Raw genomic sequence first — 21,016 nt, 5'->3', positions numbered from 1 at the left:
CAAGATTGCTTTGGCTATTCAAGGTTTTTTGTATTTCCATACAAATCTTGAAATTATTTGTTCTAGTTCTGTGAAAAATGTGGCTGGTAGCTTGACAGGGATTGCATTGAATTTGTAAATTGCTTTGGGTAGTATACTCATTTTCACTATATTGATTCTGCCGATCCACATGGTATATTTCTCCATCTATTAGTGTCCTCTTTGATTTCTTTCATCAGTGTTTTATAGTTTTCTATATATAGGTCTTTAGTTTCTTTAGGTAGATATATTCCTAAGTATTTTATTCTTTTCGTTGCAATGGTAAATGGAATTGTTTCCTTAGAGGGTGGGATGATTTGGGAGAATGGGAATTCTAACATGTATACTATCATGTAAGAATTGAATCGCCAGTCCATGTCTGACGTAGGGTGCAGCATGCTTGGGGCTGGTGCATGGGGATGACCCAGAGAGATGTTATGGGGAGGGAGGTGGGAGGGGGGGTCATGTTTGGGAACGCATGTAAGAATTAAAGATTTTAAAATTAAAAAAATTTAAAAAAAATGAACTGGAGGAAAAAAAAATGTTTCCTTGGACAATATCAACTTTTGCCACATTCTCTTTCAAACATTATGGTTTCATAGCTATAAAAATACTTATTTCAATCTGTCATCACCCTAGAGGTTGATACTCTTTCTAACCAAAATAAGCATCACAGTGCATTTTATGGCTTTAAGCTCATTTGCTTAGGTAGATGATACATTCAAAATAAACAGCTGATGAATGATGGCTTATCAAAGTTACTTCTATAAAGTAACATCCCTTCTGAAGATTGTATCTGCTACATAAGAAATATACACAAAAGTAAAGCATATATGACTATGGCTGTGTATCTATTTACTATTAAAATGAAAGGTCATATATGTAGCAGATTAACATTTCCAACATTAGAGGAGCTATGGTTTTGTGCCATGAGAATGAAGGCGACAAGCCCTTCAAGGCAGATGCACACCCAGCATGAAGCAGGATGGATATGTACTCTGTCCCTGAACAAAACCAATCAGGACTCTTATTAAAATATCTTAGCTTAAATAATTTAAATAAAACTATAAAGATAATTTAATATGGCAAGGATAATAATGCTCATATTATTTAATTTGCCACATTAATTCATTTAATTCTTGAATACCTCTGTAAAATAGACTTAATCACTATGATTTTCATATTGAATAAACTGAGGAACACCTTTGTAAGAAGCTGTCAAATACAAAGGGTAATCTTTATACATAGGGTGCTGAGATCATAGCTAACAAATTGAAAGTGAAAGTTGCTCAGTTGTGTCCGACTGTTTGTCACCACATGAACTATACAGAGCATGAAATTCTCCAGGCCAGAATTCTGGAGTGGGTATTCTTTCCCTCCTCCAGGGGATCTTCCCAACGCAGGGATTGAACCCAGGTTTTCTGCATTGCAGGTGGATTCTTGACCAGCTGAGTCACAATGGAAGCCCAAGAATGCTGGAGTAGGGAGCCTGTCCCTTCTCCAGGGATCTTCCCAACTCAGGAATCAAACTGGGGTCTCCTCATTGCAGGTGGATTCTTTACCAACTGAGCTATCAGGGAAGCAACAAATTGAAAGGCCCCAATAAAACTGTTGATAAAGGTTGGTCTATAAGTCTTAGGAGCACAACCCCACTCCTAATTTTTTGAAGTGGCACTTAACTTTGTAAAATACATCAACCACTTCTGGAACATAAACAAAAAAGTTGTGTGTGCTCAGTCGCTCAGTCATGGCCAACCTTCACAACCCTGTGGACTGTAGTCTGCCAGGCTCCTCTGTCTATGGGATTTTCCAGGCAAAAATATTGAAGTGGGTTGCCATGCCCTCCTCCAGAGAATCTTCAGCCCAGAGATTTAACTTGCACCTCTTGCATTTCATTCATTGGCAGGTGGAATCTTTACCACTAGTGTCACCTGGGAAGCCCATCCATTAAAGTTAGATAGCAGTTAAACTATTCACCTCCCTGTCCACTGGTCACAGTTATCTCTCTTATTGATAGACAGCATCCATGTGCCTCTCTTGATCCATCTCCATCTTCTCTCCTTGCTCTGGGCCCCAGGAGGTAGAACATCTGTCTTTGTCTTCTAGCTTTGATTGGGTTTGATTGATGGGTACCACCAGTGGGAGGTTAATGCAGAGGAAGAGACTGTGAGATTACCAATGGTTAGCTGCTCCCATTACAAATGCCACGTCCTTTATCAAGTAGCTCCCCTCGACTCTAGATACAAACAGCTGTTCCCTCCTCTCTCATCCTTTGTTCTGTGGGTGACAAAAGACCTCCTTGTGGTTTTCCTATGCTTATTATTCCCCTAATAAATAATTCCTTTATTAAAATAGCCTAAAATTGCATAATATCAACATGCCATCTATTTCTTGTCAGGACACTGACTGATACATCTGATGAAATAAAAATCTTCATGGTGAATAGATTTCTTTCAGAGGAATATCAATGAGAAGAATGTTCCTAGTTTGGGGTTATTTTCCCATATCATTAAACCATACTTATTTTTGTCCACTTACTTAAACAAATTGGATATTTTTGGTCAAACAAAAGTATCACTAACTGAAGCGACACTTTTATAAAAAATGTTACCAATGGAAATACATGATTAAATATGAATTACTTTTAAATGTTGGACTCATCATATGCTCTGTTTAAGCATTCTGATCACTAAACATGTATTTTTGTAAAAATAAAAGACTTTTAAATATCAATTGCTATTGATTTTCCTGTATAAAATTTCAAACTTTTCAGAATTCTGTTCCTACAATGCTTAAAAACATGCAAGTCTCACAAAACAAACAAACCAATCAACCAAACCTCTTATTTTGTCCTATATTCCAGTCTCAATGCCACCTTCTTGAAGGGGTTTTCTATAGCTGGCTTCCCTCTATGATTTCTCATCTTCTCCACAAAAGGCTGATGTCACAGTTCTGTCCTCCCACTCCACAGGGTGTTACCTCTCCAGAATCATAGCAACTACTTTAGCTTTTTCCCAGTCTAAAAATTTTTAGTTCTAATTTTATGTGATCTCACAGAAACATCTGAACCTATGCATACCCTCTGATATATAGATTTCTACCTTTGATTTAAGATCATCATTCTCTTTTGGTTGCGCTCCTATGTCTATGACATCTCCCTGTCTTTTGATTTTTTTTTTAAACTATCCTTTAGATGTTCCTTAGGATTCTGTCTCCCCCCTTATCTTTTTCCTCTATTATCTCATTTACAGCCACAGTCTGAATCATTGTATGCTAATAGCTTTGTATCTTTATGTATCTTCCTTGAGCTCATTCCTGAGTGCCACACACTCATTTCAAAACATATTCTGAGTGTTTCCATGTGGGTATGCCAGAGATAACATAAATAAAACATGTTTAAAGGTGAAGCCACATTTCTTACCCTAAGAGATCCTTCTCTTCCTATTTTTCCCAGCTCAAGAAATGGCAGATTAGCTATCTTGTTGCCTAGATCAGAAATTTGGAAACTGTTATTGATTTCTTTCTCCTGCTCTTCACTTGAATATCTCTTAAATCTATTCATACAGTGCATCATACCATTAACCTAATCAACCCCTTACTATTTCAAGTGTGACATCTCCTAACCAGGCACCCATCCTCATTCCAATCCATCCATGTACCACTTAAACACTTACTTATCACCGGCATGATAGGGTGAACTCTTCAAGACCTAGTCCCTGCTTATCTCTTCCAACTTATTTCTACGTTTTTCACCACAGACTCTAGTTATATGAAATATTCTTCGATCACACAACTTCTGCTCTATTCTTGGAACATTCTCACTGGAATCAAGCATTTCAAATTGCCTAATGACTATCTGTCTTTCCAAATTTGGCTCTGCAATCACTTTTCACGTTAAAATTTAGACATTCTGGCACCATAGTTAGGGAGGACTCTATGTTATTCAATAACACTTTGGTTATCTCTCACAGAACTTACCACATGGTATCTCAACTATCATTTACACCTCTCCTTCACTAATATAGAGTATATCTAACAACCTGAGTTTGTATCGGGTCATGTCCATTGGATCATCAATGCCCAATACAATGTGTGGCATAAATTACATCCTTAAGGTCCATCTAGTCAAGGATATGGTTTTTCCAGTGGTTATGTATGGATGTGAGAGTTGGACTGTGAAGAAAGCTGAGCTCTGAAGAATTGATACTTTTGAACCGTGGTGTGGGAGAAGACTCTTGAGAGTTCCTTGGACTGCAAGGAGATCCAACCAGTCCATTCTAAAGGAGATCAGTCCTGGGTGTTCTTTGGAAGGACTGATGCTAAAGCTGAAACTCCAGTACTTTGGCCACCTCATGCAAAGAGTTGACTCATTGGAAAAAAACTCTGATGCTGGGAGGGATTGGGGGCAGGAGGAGAAGGGGACGACAGAGGATGAGATGGCTGGATGGCATCACCGACTCAATGGACATGGATTTGGGCGGACTCCAAGAGTCGGTGATGGGCAGGGAGGACTGGTGTGCTGCGGTTCATGGAGTCCCAAAGAGTTGGACACAACTGAGCGACTGAACTGAACAGAACTGAATGAAGGTTTGTGAATGAATGAATGATAGTTTATAAAATGCCATTCTAAATTTTAAAAAATGAGTCCAGGAAAAAAAAAAAACTGTTATGCTTGCAATTGTTTAATAAATTGTCACCATCAGATGACAAACCTGTAATTATTGCTCTAGAATTTTGCCCACAATTTATTTTCATGCACTTTTCCCTACAGAGCCATAACTCAATAAATATTTTGGAGATGGAGAAGAGCAATTCGTTCACAGTACCATCTGTTCCTAATGTACACTTATTTCCCTTTAGGAGCAGAATTCCATATATTACTATCTCATCAAATACCAATTTTCTAACATATGTCTAAAAGTATAAGAATATGGTATCTTCTTATGCTTCCCTTTAAATAGCACTGTTATTTGAAGTCAAATACAATATGACTATATTGAGCTTAATCTGATTTCTTTTTTATTTTTATTTTTTTAAATTTGGCCAAGCCATGAAGCTTGTGGGATCTTAGTTCCCCAACCAGGGATCGAACCTGCGCCTATAGCAGTGAAAGTGCCAATTAATAATCACTGGACTACCAGGGAATTCTTTAACTTAATCTGATTTCTAACAGCCAAATTCCATTAGAGCCTTGATCAGAACAGGGATAAGTAACTTGGCTTCCTCTTCCTCATTTGCCTCTATTTGCCTCTTACTTGCCTCTAAGACAATATTATATGACCTCGCAAACTGACTTTACTATAGAAAGACTATACATGTAGGAAATAACAGGGAAATACAAAGCCAAGGAAAAGAGATTCACTGATTTAAAGCTAAAACTTTTAAACATACAAAAAAAAAAAACCATACAAAAACTATCTTACTTTACTTCATTCATCTTCATGCCTTTTGCAATAGATATCATAATTTTGGATGCTCACACAAAATGGGGCACTGAAACAGCCTTCTATTTTTTTTTCCAATACCTCCATCTTACAGTTACATTCCAAACTTTACTGCTCCAAAAATAGTAGCCACTAACATATGGCTTATGGAGCTCTATCCCTGCAGCTCATATACAGTGTGATATAACATGAAACCAGACAAAAAATAATTAAATAAAATGCTAGTGGTGCCTTGACTCCACCATGATTATGTGCTCACTTTAAAGATTTGTGTAATTTGTGTAATTACTTAATTAACACTAAAGAAAGAAGTTGATGAACGCAGGACTGAGAATTTTATGTGCATTCTCTCCAATTCTTATAGCCCTGTAAGGTAGGTATAACATGGGCAGTGAGACTGACTCAAATGACTTTCCCCAAATTGTACAAGTAGTAAGTGATGAAGATGAGGTCAAACCAGATGTCCCACCAATTTACTCTGGCATTAACTTTTTAAAAAAATTTATTTGTTTATGGCTGTGCTAGGTCTTTATTGCTGCACGTGAACTTTCTCCAGTTGTGCCAAGTGGGGGCTACTCTCTAGTTGGGGTGTGTGGGCTTCTCCTCACCATGCCCTCTTTTGTTACAGAGCATGGGATCCAGAGCACAGGCTCAGTAGCTACGGCACACAGACTTAGTTGCTCTCTGGCACGTGGAATCTTCCTCGACCAGGGATGGAACCCATGTCTCTTGCATTGGCAGGTAGCTTTTTATCTATTGTATCACCAGGGACATCCTGCATTAACTCTTACTGACATAATATCTATCAAGGTCCAAGTCTAAACTCTAATTACATTTATTCACTAAAATGGATATTTCCCCACTTACTTTCGCCAGCTTCATGAACGTTTTTAGGGGGAAGAAATTATAATTACATGTCTTTAATCCATCCCCACAAACATTTTAAAAACTGATGGAACTGTAGAGCATCCCCTATATGAATGATTCAGATACAAATATAAAAAGGAGATTAGACACATCTAACAGAGATTAGTATGACTACAAACAAAATGTTTCCAGAAATGCTAAGCAAGGACTGTACACTTTGTCAGCAACATAGCACAAACAGCTTTGTTATTGATGATATGATCATGCTATGACTCTAGAGGACTTTGTTTTATCTGTCAAGCTCTCTCTATCATTTCCAAACAGCATTTCTTCCCTGGAACACTGAATGAATGAAAATAACTCACAGCAGCCAGATTCGTCTTCATTAAAGTAGCAGTCAGGCACTCCATCACAAAGCAGGAGGGACGGGATACACTCATGGGTGGAGCACTGGAATTCTGTTTGACCACAGAGCTGGGGAAGGGGGCTGATAGGACAGTCCATTTCATCAGATCCATCTGTGCAATCTTCCTGTCCATTACATTTCCTTGCAAGAGGGACACACTGGACAGCGTAGATACAAGAAAACTGACCAGCTTCACACAGTGATGGCTGTATTGGGACAAGACCTGGAAAAGAGAGCAAGTCATTTTCACATTAGGGGAGTTAACTCTCTGTCCAGTGCTGAAACATTGTAAGATATTTTCAATGAAACATTTAGCTAATTTAAGTACTAATTTTCTATTAGGAATAATAAGAACTCTAACATAACAGGCCAACATGATTACAGAATATACCTTATCTTAATCTCAGAAACATTTTTATAAAGGGCGTCATTACTGTTAAAAAATGACACTTTCCAATTAAAGTGGAAATTGTGATTCATATTCTTAAATTCAACAGTCAGATTTTCTTGGAGGAGTAAAAACACTTTTATATGGTAAGTTAGGCACTTTGAAGGGTTGCACTAATAATTTTAGCATTTAAGGAAATTGGTGTTATGTCATTATACGAGTATACAGTTTATTAACTGTTTCTTAGTGACTTCTGCTTGGAGAATTTGGCTCCTGAGAACTTGGGGAGGACTGATTCACAGAATTGAGGGCTGCCATGGTTTTGTTACACTATTCTTGCCCTTCAGTCTTGATCACATTTCAAAGGTCTAAAAAGTACAATATGTACAGTCGTATCTGAAGTAGAGATGAAACCACAGCTTAAGCCAAAAATCACACTAGTGAGACTCTTCAAGATAATGTGATTCATACTCAACAATCCCATTTTATAGATAAGGATACTGAGGCTCATAAAATTTTAGTGTCTAAAGACACAATGTAAATTTAATGAACTTTTATCACGTGAAACTATTCCACAGCAATGGTTTGAATCAATACTTAAAGCATGAGAGAAGAGTGCTGACTTGCTGCTGTTTCTAGAGGTCAGAGAGTATCTGTGAATATACAGGACTGTACTAATCTGCTGGAACATTATTCTTGGAGCAGTCCTTATACTTCTTATCATTTCTGGGACATAAGCTAATGGGCTAATCAGTATTTTAGGGGAAAAAAAATAGCATGTAATGGGGATTGTGAATTCCCTGGAGGTCCAGTGTTAAGACTTCACCTTCCAATATAAGGTGTGTGGATTTGATCCCTGATCAAGGAACTAAGATCCCACATGCTTTGTGGTCAAAAAACCAAAACATAAAACAGAAGCAATAAAGTAACATAGTCATAAAGACTAAAAATGGTGCAGGTCAAAAAAAAGTCTTAAAAAAAGGAAATAATGGGAACCAGTTCAGGAATACCTTTTTTTTATGTTTGTTACATTTAAAAACTATTATTTACGGATTTTGTAAGAATGATTTGTTTTAAATATAAGAATGGTGGTGTGAATTCATTTTAGAAAGGAAATCTAAAAGTTTCTCTCCCACTCAGTAGTGGTGATATACTCAGAACATATTTAAATTTGAACCCTGTGATGAAAGTCATGTATCTGAGGGAATTTTTGTTCATGGGAATAAGCATGTTTAAGTGGAGAGGGAAATATGTATGACTCTGAGGCGTTTGTATCATGTTTTTATTTGACTACCTAAGACACAGGAACTGTGGTGTTCCAATGGAAACATTCTGAATGAAAACTTAGAAAGTAAATTGGATTTAAATTTTTACATATATATATATAGCATATATATCTTTTTACATTTAACCATGGTCAAATGAATAATTTCTCTTCATTGTTTTTATTAATTTCATATTGAAGGAATGGCAGACAGCCTAACTTTCACTTTTTTCTCAAACATTTTATGGACTAAACTTTTATCTTTATAAACTTCCCTCAAGGTAGAACCTCAGCTCAAGGTTGAAAAGGCTGGATAAATTTTTTGCATGTGAAGAAAACATAGAACTAATTTTAGTAATTAACCTATTACTTAGTTAAGCTATCAATCTTTGAGGAAAAAACACAAGGGAAGTAATTTTCTGTATTTCACAAGCTTCTTGCCTTATTCAAAATGAAGTGTGTGTGCTTTCCTTTACATTTTTGCTTAGATAAGATATGCACAAATAAACTTCTTTCTTATTTGGAGGCAGCAATTCTGTTAAGTTCTAGAATCATTTCTATCAAAAGATATTCAAACTCACTTGTTCTAAGTCCTTTACAGGAAACTTGGTAGGCTTGTATTGTCTCCTAGGATTCTGTCTTGTATTGTCCAGATTTTCCTCTCAAGGTCAAGGCCCTCATTCCCCCAACTGCTGAGAGGTTACCAGATGATAGCGCACAGCTGTCTACCTCTAGCATCTTCTGTCTAAAGTCACACCCCCTTGCAGAGGCTGTTCCTGGCAGAATTTCCAGTTGTCACAGTTGACCAATCGTGCTGGAAGGTTGATTATGGAGGCGACAGGTATACACAAACTCTCTGTAATTTTCACCTAATTTTGCTGTGAACCAAAATCTGTTTTAAGAAATAGACTCTGTGTGTGTGTACATCTCAGGTCCAATATCCCTCAGAATCTGTATTCTAGCCTATAACTCATGTTTGATATTTTTCTTTTCAAATTTTCTGTGTTTTAGTTTCTCTAAGTTCCTTTTAAAATCCAGCATTTAAAATTCACAGTACTTAAGTAAGTGTACTGTCCACTGGTCAAGCCATGTGGTCCATTTCTTCCCATGCCCAGTGAGCTGCTTAATCATTTGTTTAAAACCAATAGAACTGAGATGCAGGGCCAGTGAATGCACAAGAGAAATGGCACCATTTCAGTCCTAACCCAACTTTGCCTCCTTGAACATGGACGTGATTGTTCATTACATGTGAGAGTTACTTTGAGGGAATGTAGCATGATTAGAAAAGGCAATGGGTGACTTACAAGCTAGAATCAAGATTGCCAGAAAAATATCAACAACCTCAGATATACAGATCATACCACTCTCTAACGGCAAAAAAGTGAAGAGGAATTAAAGAGTCTCAATTGGAAAAGATCCTGATCCTGGGAAAGATTGAGGGGAGGAGAAGGAGGTGACTGAGGATGAGATGGCTAGACAGCATCACTAACTCAATGGACATGAATTTGAGCAAGCTCCAGGAGATGGCGGAGGACAGGGAAGCCTGGCATGCTGTAGTCCATGGGGTTGCAAAGAGTTGGGCAAGGATGAGCAACTGAACAACAAAAGCACAACCAGAGCAAAAGAAAACCGACATCCAGAAAGTCAACTGAAATACACCTCAAAGAGTAAAGTGAGAATAGGAAGGATGAAAGGTAAGAAAGAGAGATTGACGGACATTAGAAATGGTGATGGCTGCGACAGGGGCAGAGAGAGAAGGTGGAAAGAAAGAAAATGTGGATTCATTTTGACAATGTGATTCAGTCTTTAACTTATAGGTGTTCTTCTTATTGCTCTTCAGCCAACATTTCTCAAGCTGTATCTGATTAGGGGAATTGTGAAGACCTGATATTGTGAAGACTTAGTACAATTGTACACACATACACTCACACACACATTATATCATCTTAGCTTTAGGGGCATGTTTCTCAAATAGATCACAAGTCTAAAGTATGTTGGGTTCAAAAACCAAAGGTATCTCACATTGTGGTTTGCAACTGATTCACAGTCCATGAGGTTGCAAAGAGTTGGATACAACCGAGCGAATTTTACTCTCTTTACAGGCTGGAGCTGATTGAAGGCATTGTTAACTAACTTTTGCAATCCCAGGAGTCACAGACATTCCTCTCATTATCACATTCCACTTCATATTGTGCTATACAGACAGGTACAATTTCTAACATTGTGGATATTTCTTTGTTCTCCTAAAATGATGAGTGTCACTGTTCACTTAGTTTGGGTAGCAGCTGAAATACCTTTTTTTTAGAGTAATAAACATTATAAACAATATAAAGCAATAAACATTTCATACTGATGATTTACAGTGAAATACAATGTAGCATTCTCATGAATTTCATATAAATTCAAGAAAAGTCTAAAAGTGCCCAAGGAAAATCTCATGGATTTTGATCTTTATGATTAATATGTTTAGTGAAAGCAAAATTGATTGCCTGTTTTGAAGGGAAAGAAAAAAGATGCACAGGAAACTTTAGTTTTAAAGAGCAGGAATTAAGCTCTTGCCAAATCTTGTCATACTCAATGACATAAATGGTAAAATGCTTATTGTAAAATATGATAGGCAGTTATAAATTGGTAATTGTTTGTTTTTGGCCAATACTTCATTAACAACATTCAAAAATGTTACAGGGAGCTACAGGAGGGGAAGCAGATGATAAATTTTTAACTTCAATTCTGCAGAACTCTTGGTTTCAAATTATTTTGAATTAAAATTTAATTTTTATATTTTTGCAAATCACTTCATAAAGTATAAAAATATTTCTTTTTCAATTAAAAATACTTATCTTTAATATAGAGTCATAAAAGAATCATTTTTATCTTTTTATATCATTTCAATATTTAACAGTTTAAATATTCCTAGAAAGATGGAATGTGGCTTCAGGTTGAACTAAAGAAGACAGAAGAGCCTGACATAAACAGAGCCGTATGGGGAGCACTGGAGTGGGTGATGAATCAGGAGAGCTTGGGTGGCTGGTTAGAAAGGCTATACAGGAATGTCAAAAGTCTAACACAGTAGACAAAAATAAAGGAAATTTAAAAGTTCGCAAAAGGTGAGTCCAAAGTGTTGGGTTGACCAAAAAGTCTGTTCAGGTTTTTCCATAACATCATATGAAATATCTGAACAAATTTTTTGGCCAACCCAATAGAAGTTGCTAAGTATTTGAAAAGAGATGCCATATGGAAAGTGATAATTATTTTCAGAGTGAATGGCAGAGCTAGTTAAAGCTAAGGCTAAAATAAAGATAGAAGAATACTAGAAATTAAATTTGTTTTGCATTTGAGAAGAGACCATATATCTACATGACACAGAAATCAAGAAAAAGAGTAACAATTATTGAAACTGAAAAAGTAAAGATAGAAGAGACAAGTTCAAAATTGATACAGACATACAGATATGCACAGACATACAGATGGCAACTGCAGCCATTAAATTAAAAGATGCTAGCTCCTTGGAAGATAAGCTATGACAAACTTAGATAGCCTATTTAAAAGTAGGTACATTACTTTACCAACGAAGGTCCATCTAGTCCAAGCTATGTTTTTTCCAGTAGTCATATATGGATGTGAGAGTTGGATTATAAAGAAAACTGAGTGCTGAAGAATTGATGCTTTTGAACTGTGGTGTTGGAGAAGACTCTGGAGAGTCCCTTGGACTGCAAGGAGATCAAATCAGTCCATCCTAAAGAAAATCCTGAATTTTCATTGGAAGGGCTGATGCTGAAGCTGAAGCTCTAGTACTTTGACCACCTAATGTGAAGAACTAATTCATGGGAAAAGACGCTGATGATGGGAAAGATTGAAGGCAGGAGGAAAAGGGGACAACAGAGGATGAGATGGTTGGATGACATCACCGACGCACATGAGTTTGAGCAAGCTCCAGGTGTTGGTGATGGACAGGGAGGCCTGGTGTGCTGCAGTCCATGGGGTTGCAAAGAGTCAGACATGACTGAGCAACTAAACTGAACAGATAAGCACTGATAAATGCACTTTTGTGTAACAACTGTATGTATGGATATATGTGCACATCCGCTACACACAGAGGCAGGTTATTTGAAACCACGAAGCTCTTTGCTAGTGACAGAAAGGCTGGAGGAGAGACACATGGCAGTGGATGTTGGGTTACCTACAACATGAAGCTGTGATGGAGCCGCTCTCTCCCCCAGCACACAGAGGCTTGGTGTGAGAGAAAATAAAAAACACATTTTCCATACTAGGGAAAATCAAGAGCTGAAGGAGCAGAACATATTAAGAGGTCCTCTAAAGAGTTATCATTTTTACCAACATCAGTATTTGCCACAATGATAGCCAATATCTTCCTAACTATAAATAGTGATTCTACTGCAAATGTCTGAAACTGCATAAATGGAGAATTTTCTGCCTACTTATACCCTTCAATAATCTAAAACATATGTGAATGTGGAAACATGCATAAAATATGGAATGTTAGAACAGTTGTTGGTCATTTCTTTCTTTTCATGAAGCCTGGAACCCAGAGAGAGACCCCAGCGGATAAGAGATAAATTCCTCTCTTATCATCTCCAGATGGTGCTATACTATACTCCTTGGTCTGCCATATCTATGCTGGGGCGGCCTCTTTTGTATGCACTGTTGGGCCAGGTAAAGTACTTGACTTAATTTAATGCTACTGTTCACTGATAGCTCTATTTCCATATTAACTAAATTTTATTTAATAGTCAAAGAATTCCCCAAATGTTAAACTCTTGACTTCTATATTAGGGCCAATATTATTAAGTACACTCCTCTTTTAATCCATGCTTTACATTGCTTCAAATATACATTTCCCAAAAGAAGAATCCTGCTCAAAAATGGTTCTCCAATGTCTGACACAATGAAGTCCACTGTCCTCATAAGATAAAGGTCCACTGTCCTGTGGTTATTCAGTGACTTAACTTCTGGTTCAGCCTCACCAGTGCTCTCCCATTAAGCCTAAACTTGCAGAGGAAATAGTGACTCCCTTTCAGTTATGACTGTATTGTACTCTGCCAATTATGACTGTATTTTACTCTTTGGCTATTTCAGTTATGACTGTGTTGTGCTCTTTGGACTCCGCTGGTGGCTCAGATGGTAAAGAATCCACCTATAACTTGGGAGACCTGGGTTCGATTCCTGGGCTGGGAAGATCACCTCGACGGAGGGAATGGCAACCTATCCCAGTATTCTTGCCTGGAGGATACCCATGGACAGAGGAGCCTGGTGGGCTACAGGCCATGGGGTCACAAAGAGTCAGACACTACTGAACGACTAAGCATAATACTTTCTGTCAGTTGAGGTGGGGCAGAGAAGGGAATGCTGTTGTCATTCCTGTAAGAGGGAAGGTTTTCACTTATAGAAATTATGAGAGGGTGTCTTGGCATCAATCAATTATTACATCTTTGTCTCAGTGTAGAAGAGTTGAGATGGAGAGTGGAAAGCTGTTTCTTTAACACACTCTACAAATACACACAATTGAAGGAAATCTAAGAGTCTCAGGCAATCTGTCTGTGAGGGAACATTGCTGAATTTCATACGTACTTTGGGGACTTTCTACATGTCTCGAGAGAGTCAAAGGAGAGAGGCAGATACCAAGATGAAGATATGGAGGTGGGCAGTAGGGACGACCAGTCAGGAGTTAAATATGGTGGTCTTATAGAGATCTCCCAGCTGTACTGTCGTGACTGCCTCTATGATCCAAGAGAACGTGGTGGGGATAGCCCATAACTTTTAGTTAACAGGGCCTTGGCTCTAAGCACAAAGACAAATACCTCCAGCTATGTTTAACTTACTATTAACTTTTGAGGAATAGGAATGAATAGCTTTCCCTAAAAAGTTTAGAGTGTTCTATATGATTGAACTACTATTAATTTTAAATTCACATAACTTGAAGACTAATTTCTGCCTTTCTAATAGGCTCATTTAAAATGTACAGCTATATACCTGAAACTAATACAACATTGCAAAATAAAATTTTAAAAGTTAAAAATATACTTTAAGTCAAAAAGAACTAATAGAAATAGTACTTCATTCATTGCTTAATGATAAAAATTGATTTACTGGGAAGATTAAAAAATGATTATTTTAAAGTGTGTTGGGTTATTTTGCTCCATATGGAATTCTATAGGAGGCATGCCTATTTAACATACCTTAATTACATTTTAATCAGAAACTGCAGAAAGGGCAAAATGCAAGATCTGGATATTTTAGAACTTGAACTGACTTCTTATCAATTATCTCCACCCAACAGAGAAGACCAACTATGGGTCTATTATTCCTTCATACCTTTTTCTAATAAAAAACTGCTTATTTCTCTAACCTCATATTTTTTATTTTGAGGAAGTTCATATTAGTGAAAATGATAACTCATATATGTAAACCCATTTATTTACTCTTTGTTAAGACAAGAAAGTTGTTTTTTATTTTCTATTTTCCTATTTAAAAGAGTGGTCAGTCTTTGCTGAGTAAAATGTTCTCAGTAAGATGCTATCAGAAAAATGGTCATTCTGTTGAAGTCACTTGTTTTCAATGAAAAGAAAAAAAAAGCTTTTCTTAAAATAGATTTCATAGTTAATGAGTGTCACTTTCTTATTCTATTTCTTAGGCAACAGACAAACACCCGTGTTTTCATAGATCTGAATGTTTTCCAGATAACAACATATGTCTTCCAGGGAATTAGGAGACTTGTAATAGAAACAGACTTTAATAGCCCAAGAGAACTAAACAGGCCCAGACCGACCTTGGCTATTGAAAAACTCCCAGGATCCCTCAGATACACTTGGCTTGGTAAAACATTTGGCCTGCTGAGTATTTGCAAGCAAAAAGAAAAGAGTCAGCAAAGGTTATGATCATTTTCAAACTGACTGTGCAGTAGAGAAATAACAATCTCCATATTTTATTTTAAATATGCACATATTTATATACTATGGTACAAAATATATATGATTATGTAGTAAACATCATTTTTCACATAAGAGCATTCACCTTTAAGACAGAGTGTTGGGACAGTGAAGTGTGGTTTATCGTTATGTTCAATATGAGGCACGTGTCAAATCCAGGCTAATGGAGTATGGTTCCTACTGGGACTGATTTTTCCATGGTTGTCATTTGGATTTCTTGCCCCTAATTCAACAAAATTCCTTCCAGTCTGAGAATCAGCAGGAAATCAAGTAAGAACCACCTCATAGTACAACAGACAAGCTCCTCCAAATGTAGTTAAAAGGGAATCCAGATTTTACTCCTATAAGTTGGCTTGGTATTAGCTTTTAATGTCATTTTTCTGGTTCCTGTGTTTTTCTCTTCTAATCTAATGTCCTTTCCAGGAATAAAGAGGAATTATTTTATCATTTGACAGACTGTGAGGACTTCACAACCCACAGTAATAGATTTAAAACCTAATAATATTCTATAAACCAGTAAGTGAATCAGAATGGACAGACAATAATGTTCCTTCAGCTTTTTGTACATTCATTACTATTCCTTTAAAGATTAGGCCCATGAATGCCTCACTGAATCAGTATTATAAAACGGACCCATGCATTAAAACTATGTTTTAAATTATTTATCTATAGTTGCTATGATACCACTTCTGATATAAAATGGATATCTACTCTATATCATATGTTTTTTTGAAATTTATATTTTTATCCATCAACCTAAAATTAAAGATCACTTACACACAACAAAATTTTCTTTACAAAATAAGATAATGGAAATTTTTCAATGTAGAGGAACTAAAAGTGACAGAAAATAAGCTACACATATCACAAAATACTACGTAAGATATATTACAGGAGAGCTGCAAACTTAAGTCTAAGAAAATCTGGAACAGAGTTTAGCTTCCTGCTGGGAATATCAAGGATAAATTCAAGGATAATAAGATGGTTTTGCTCTGCCCTAGAAAGTGAAAAAGGATTTTAATAAGAGGAGATAAAGGACAGGGCATTCCCAGCCTGGGAAGTGGTAAGATTAAAGTCAATGAGATGAGAGGAGAGAATATAGGATAATACAGGACAAGACTAGAGAAAGGCAAGAGGTTCTGTTTTAAGGGATCATTTTAGAACCAGAATCACATAGCTAAGCCAAGAGCTGCAATAAAGGGTAAGGTGAAGTCGCTCAGTTGTGTCCGACTCTTTGCGGCCCTATGAACTGTAGCCTGCCAGGCTCCTCTGTCCATGGGATTCTCCAGGCAAGAATACTGGAGTGGGTTGCCATTTCCTTCTTCAGGGGATCCTCCCAACCCAGGGATCGAACCCAGGTCTCCCGCATTGGAGGCAGACACTTTAACCTCTGAGCCACCAGGAAGCAATAAAGGGTAAGCAGTGTATTTAGCAGGCAATTGAGAGTCTCTAAGTATTTTGCTTTTTCTTTATAGCTGGTCTGAATTACTATATTTTGATTAGTCTCAGTGTTATTTCCTCTCTCACCACTGGCATATAGATAGATAATTTATTGTTTCTGGTCAACCATATAAATTGAACCATATGGTTACAGAATATTCAGGCATGATTATGAATTTTTTTAAAGAAGTAGAGGAATGGTGATCATCCAGGTGATGGATGATGTGGAAATTAGAAATGAAAGAGTAACTTACAAGACTCTGAAGCATGGGCATTTGACTAGGGCTTGGTCAGTAGTATGCTTCCAATAAGTTCTTCTAATTTGGAGGGAAAGATAAAGGCACAATTAGAGAATACTCATATGATGGCAGGGAAGTAGACAGGTCAGCTCTGAAGGAAGTATTCATAGCCAGTGGAATCAGGCAGTTTTACCCACATTCAGAAAACTAAGATCATGGCATCTGGTCCCATCACTCCATGGGAAATAGATGGGGAAACAGTGGAAACAGTGTCAGACTTTATTTTGGGGGGCTCCAAAATCACGGCAGATGGTGATTGCAGCCATGAAATTAAAAGATCCTTACTCCTTGGAAGGAAAGTTATGACCAACCAAGATAGCATATTCAAAAGCAGAGACATTACTTTGCCAACAAAGGTCCATCTAGTCAAGGCTATGATTTTTCCAGTGGTCATATATGGATGTAAGAGTTGGACTGTGAAGAAGGCTGAGGGCTGAAGAATTGATGCTTGAACTGTGGTGTTGGAGAAGACTCTTGAGAGTCCCTTGGACTGCAAGGAGATCCAACCAGTCCATCCTAAAGGAGATCAGTCCTGGGTGTTCTTTGGAAGGACTGATGCTAAAGCTGAAACTCCAGTACTTTGGCCACGTCATGCGAAGAGTTGACTCATTGGAAAAGACTCTGATGCTAGGAGGGATTGAGGGCAGGAGGAAAAGGGATGACAGAGGATGAGATGGCTGGATGGCATCACTATCTCGATGGACGTGAGTTTGAGTGAACTCTGGGAGTTGGTGATGGACAGGGAGACCTGGCGTGCTGCAATTCATGGGGTCGCAAAGAGTCAGACACGACTGAGTGACTGAACTGAAGTGAACTGAACCCACTGGTGTAGTCAGTTTTACTCACTTTCTGCTTGTTTTTCTGCCTTAGACTTAGTTTTACATTTGATTTTTGGAGTAATCTAATATTCTTTCAATAGACTTATTTTCTGCCTTTTAAGTTAGCCTAAGTCAGATACTGTTGCTTGCAATAAAACAAAAACATCTTTCTGTTACTATGGTGAGTTAGAAAAATGCAAGAAATACTTTTTTAGAACTTACACTATAGTAGGGACTAGAAGATAAAGTTGATAATTATGTGTGAGCAAATTAGACAAATTGGGTATGCAGCCATAAGAGAGATTCTGATGAGTCATAAGAAGCCCTGAACTAGAGTTTGAAGAACAAAAGGAACTGGGGGTAGGGGGTTGGGGGAAGAAGGCAAAGTCTATAGAATATGCTGCCTGAGGTATGCTTGGAATAAGCAAATGGAGTGAGAAATACTGCTTTCAAAGTGAATATTTGAGAAAAAAAAATAAAGGCACAAAACAATTGATAACACCCTTTATGGCTATTCATAACCAAGACGTTTTGGGGCTTTGAAAATATCAACAGATATAAATGCTATAAATATCCTTATAATAGGCTAAGTTTTCATTAGCAATATTCTGGATACATTATGTGACATAAATATGCCCATCTTTGCCCTGACTTTGCACTCCCAGCATGTCTGGCTCTAGGTGAGCGATCACACCATCATGGTTATCTGGGTCATTGAAATCTTTTTTGTATAGTTCTTCTGTGTATTCTTGCCATCTCTTCTTAATATCTTCTGCCTCTGATGAGTCCATACAATTTCTGTCCTTTATTGTGCCCATCTTTGCATGAAATGTTCCCTGGTATCTCTAATTTTCTTGAAGAGATCTCTAGTCTTCCCCATTTTACTGTTTCCTCTATTTCTTTGCATTGATCACTTAGGAAGGCTTTCTTAGCTCTTCTTGCTATTCTTTGGAACTCTGCATTCAAATGGGTATATCTTTCCTTTTCTCCTTTGCCTTTTGCTTCTCTTCTTTTCTCGGCTATTTGTAAGGCTTCCTCAGACAACCATTTTGCCTTTTTTTCTGGAGTTCAAGGTCAAGTGGGACTTAGGAAGCAACACCATGAACAAAGCTTGGAGGTGATGGAATTCCAACTGAGCGATTTCAAATCCTAAAAGATGATGCTATTAAAGTGCTGCACTCAAAATGCCAGCAAATTTGGAAAACTCAGCAGTGGCCACAGGAAGAGAGAAGGTCAGTTTTCATTCCAATCCCAAAGAAAAGCAATGCCAAAGAATGTTCAAACTACCACACAACTGCATTCATCTCACATGCTAGCAAAGTAATGCTCAAAATTATCCAAGCTAGGATTCAATAGCACATGAACCATGAACTTCCAGATGTTCAAGCTAGATTTAGAAAAGGCAGAGGAACCAAAGATCAAATTGCCAACATCTGTTGTATCATCAAAAAAGCAAGAGAGTTTCAGAAAAACATCTACTTCTGCTTTCTTGACTATGCTAAAGCCTTTGATTGTGTAGATCACAACAAACTGTGGATAATTCTTAAAGAGATGGGAGTATCAGACCACCTTACCTGCCTTCTGAGAAATCTGTATGTAGGTCAAGAAGCAACAGTTAGAACTGAACATGGAACAATGGACTGGTTCCAAATTGGAAGGGAGTACATCGAGGCTGTATATTGTCACCCTGCTTATTTAACTACATGCAGAGCACATCATGCAAAATGCCAGGCTGGATGAAGCACAAACTAGAATCAAGACTGCAGGCAGAATATCAATAACTTTAGATATGTAGATGACACCAAACTTATGGCAGAAAGCAATGAGGAACTAAAGAGCCTCTTTTAAAAATTTTTTTAATTTTAAAATCTTTAATTCTTACATGCATTCCCAAACATGAAACCACCTCCAAGTGAAGAGGAGAGTGAAAAAGTTGGCCTAAAACTCAACATCCAAAAAACTAAGATCATGGCATCTGGTCCCATCACTTCATGACAAATAGATGGGAAAACAATGGAAACAGTGGGAGGCTTTATTTTCTTGGTCTCCAAAATCACTGAAGATGGTGACTGCAGCCATGAAATTAAAAGATGCTTGTTCCTTTGAATAAAAACTGTGACTAACATAGACAGCATATTAAAAAGCAGAGACATTACTTTGCCAACAAAGGTCTGTCTAGTCAAAGCCATTGTTTTTCCAGTAGTCATGGATGGATGTTAGAGTTGGACCATAAAGAAAGCTGAGCACTGAAGAATTGATGCTTTTGAACTATGGTGTTGGAGAAGACTCTTGAGAGTCCCTTGGACAGCAAGGAGATCAAACCAGTCAGTCCTAAAGGAAATGAGTCCTAAATATTCATTGGAAGGACTGATGCTGAAGCTGAAGTTCCAATAATTTGGCCACATGATGTGAAGAACTGACTTTATTAGAAAAGACACTGATGCTTGGAAAGTATGAAGGCAGGAGGAGATGGGGATGACAGGACAAGATAGTTGGATGGCATCACCAACTCAATGGACATGAGTTTGAGTAAGCTCCAGGCTTTGGTGATGGACAGGGCAGCCTGGTGTGCTGCAATTTATGGGTTTGCAAAGAGCCAGACACAACAGCAAGTGAACAGAACTGATTCTTTGCCCTGGACCACAGCTGTGGTCTTCACTCCTGTGTGGTGTTGGTAGAAAGAAAACACCATTAACAGTGAGGATCCTTCCTCTGACGTATGTGTAGAGCAGTCTATGTAAAGAAAATGATGGCATGATTTTCCTCTTAAACCCACCAACCTGCAGTGACGTCATACTGGTAAATTAAAATTAACGATGCTGGAAAATCGACACCAAGGAAATAGGAAAATGTTACACATGGGGCGTTTTTTCCCTCTTGAGAACTAGCTTACCAGCACACTCTTGAATATTTCTCAGGAATATTCATTGATGGCTCAATAAACTACTTCTCTATGCCTGATGCTGCCTTTAAGTCAAATGAAATTGTCTTAGAACCATAGTTTAGAGCTAAGAGAGTTTCAATTACATTTACTACTATTTTAAGCTTCCAAGGATGCATTGCTATCCCAATATGTCCTTAGATATTAAACTTCTAGAGAGCTGGCAATAGTATTATAGGCGCAT

The 21,016-nt window shown here is 37.6% G+C and overlaps 1 protein-coding gene across 3 annotated transcripts in view; it reads right to left on the bottom strand.

Moving 5' to 3' along the window:
- MALRD1 (MAM and LDL receptor class A domain containing 1) overlaps window positions 1-21,016 on the bottom strand; it is a 600,846-nt gene that overhangs the window by 118,479 nt on the left and 461,351 nt on the right. For all 3 annotated transcript variants that reach the window (XM_042230497.1, XM_060397269.1, XM_042230498.1), the window contains one exon: window positions 6,695-6,958. In XM_042230497.1, coding sequence (XP_042086431.1) covers window positions 6,695-6,958 — 264 coding nt within the window. The remainder of the gene's footprint in view (window positions 1-6,694; window positions 6,959-21,016) is intronic.

This window comes from Ovis aries, chromosome 13, assembly GCF_016772045.2.
Source record: "Ovis aries strain OAR_USU_Benz2616 breed Rambouillet chromosome 13, ARS-UI_Ramb_v3.0, whole genome shotgun sequence".
NCBI lineage: Eukaryota > Metazoa > Chordata > Mammalia > Artiodactyla > Bovidae > Ovis > Ovis aries.
Note: the sequence above shows the minus strand (reverse complement) of the source record. Positions and strands in the feature narration are given on the sequence as shown.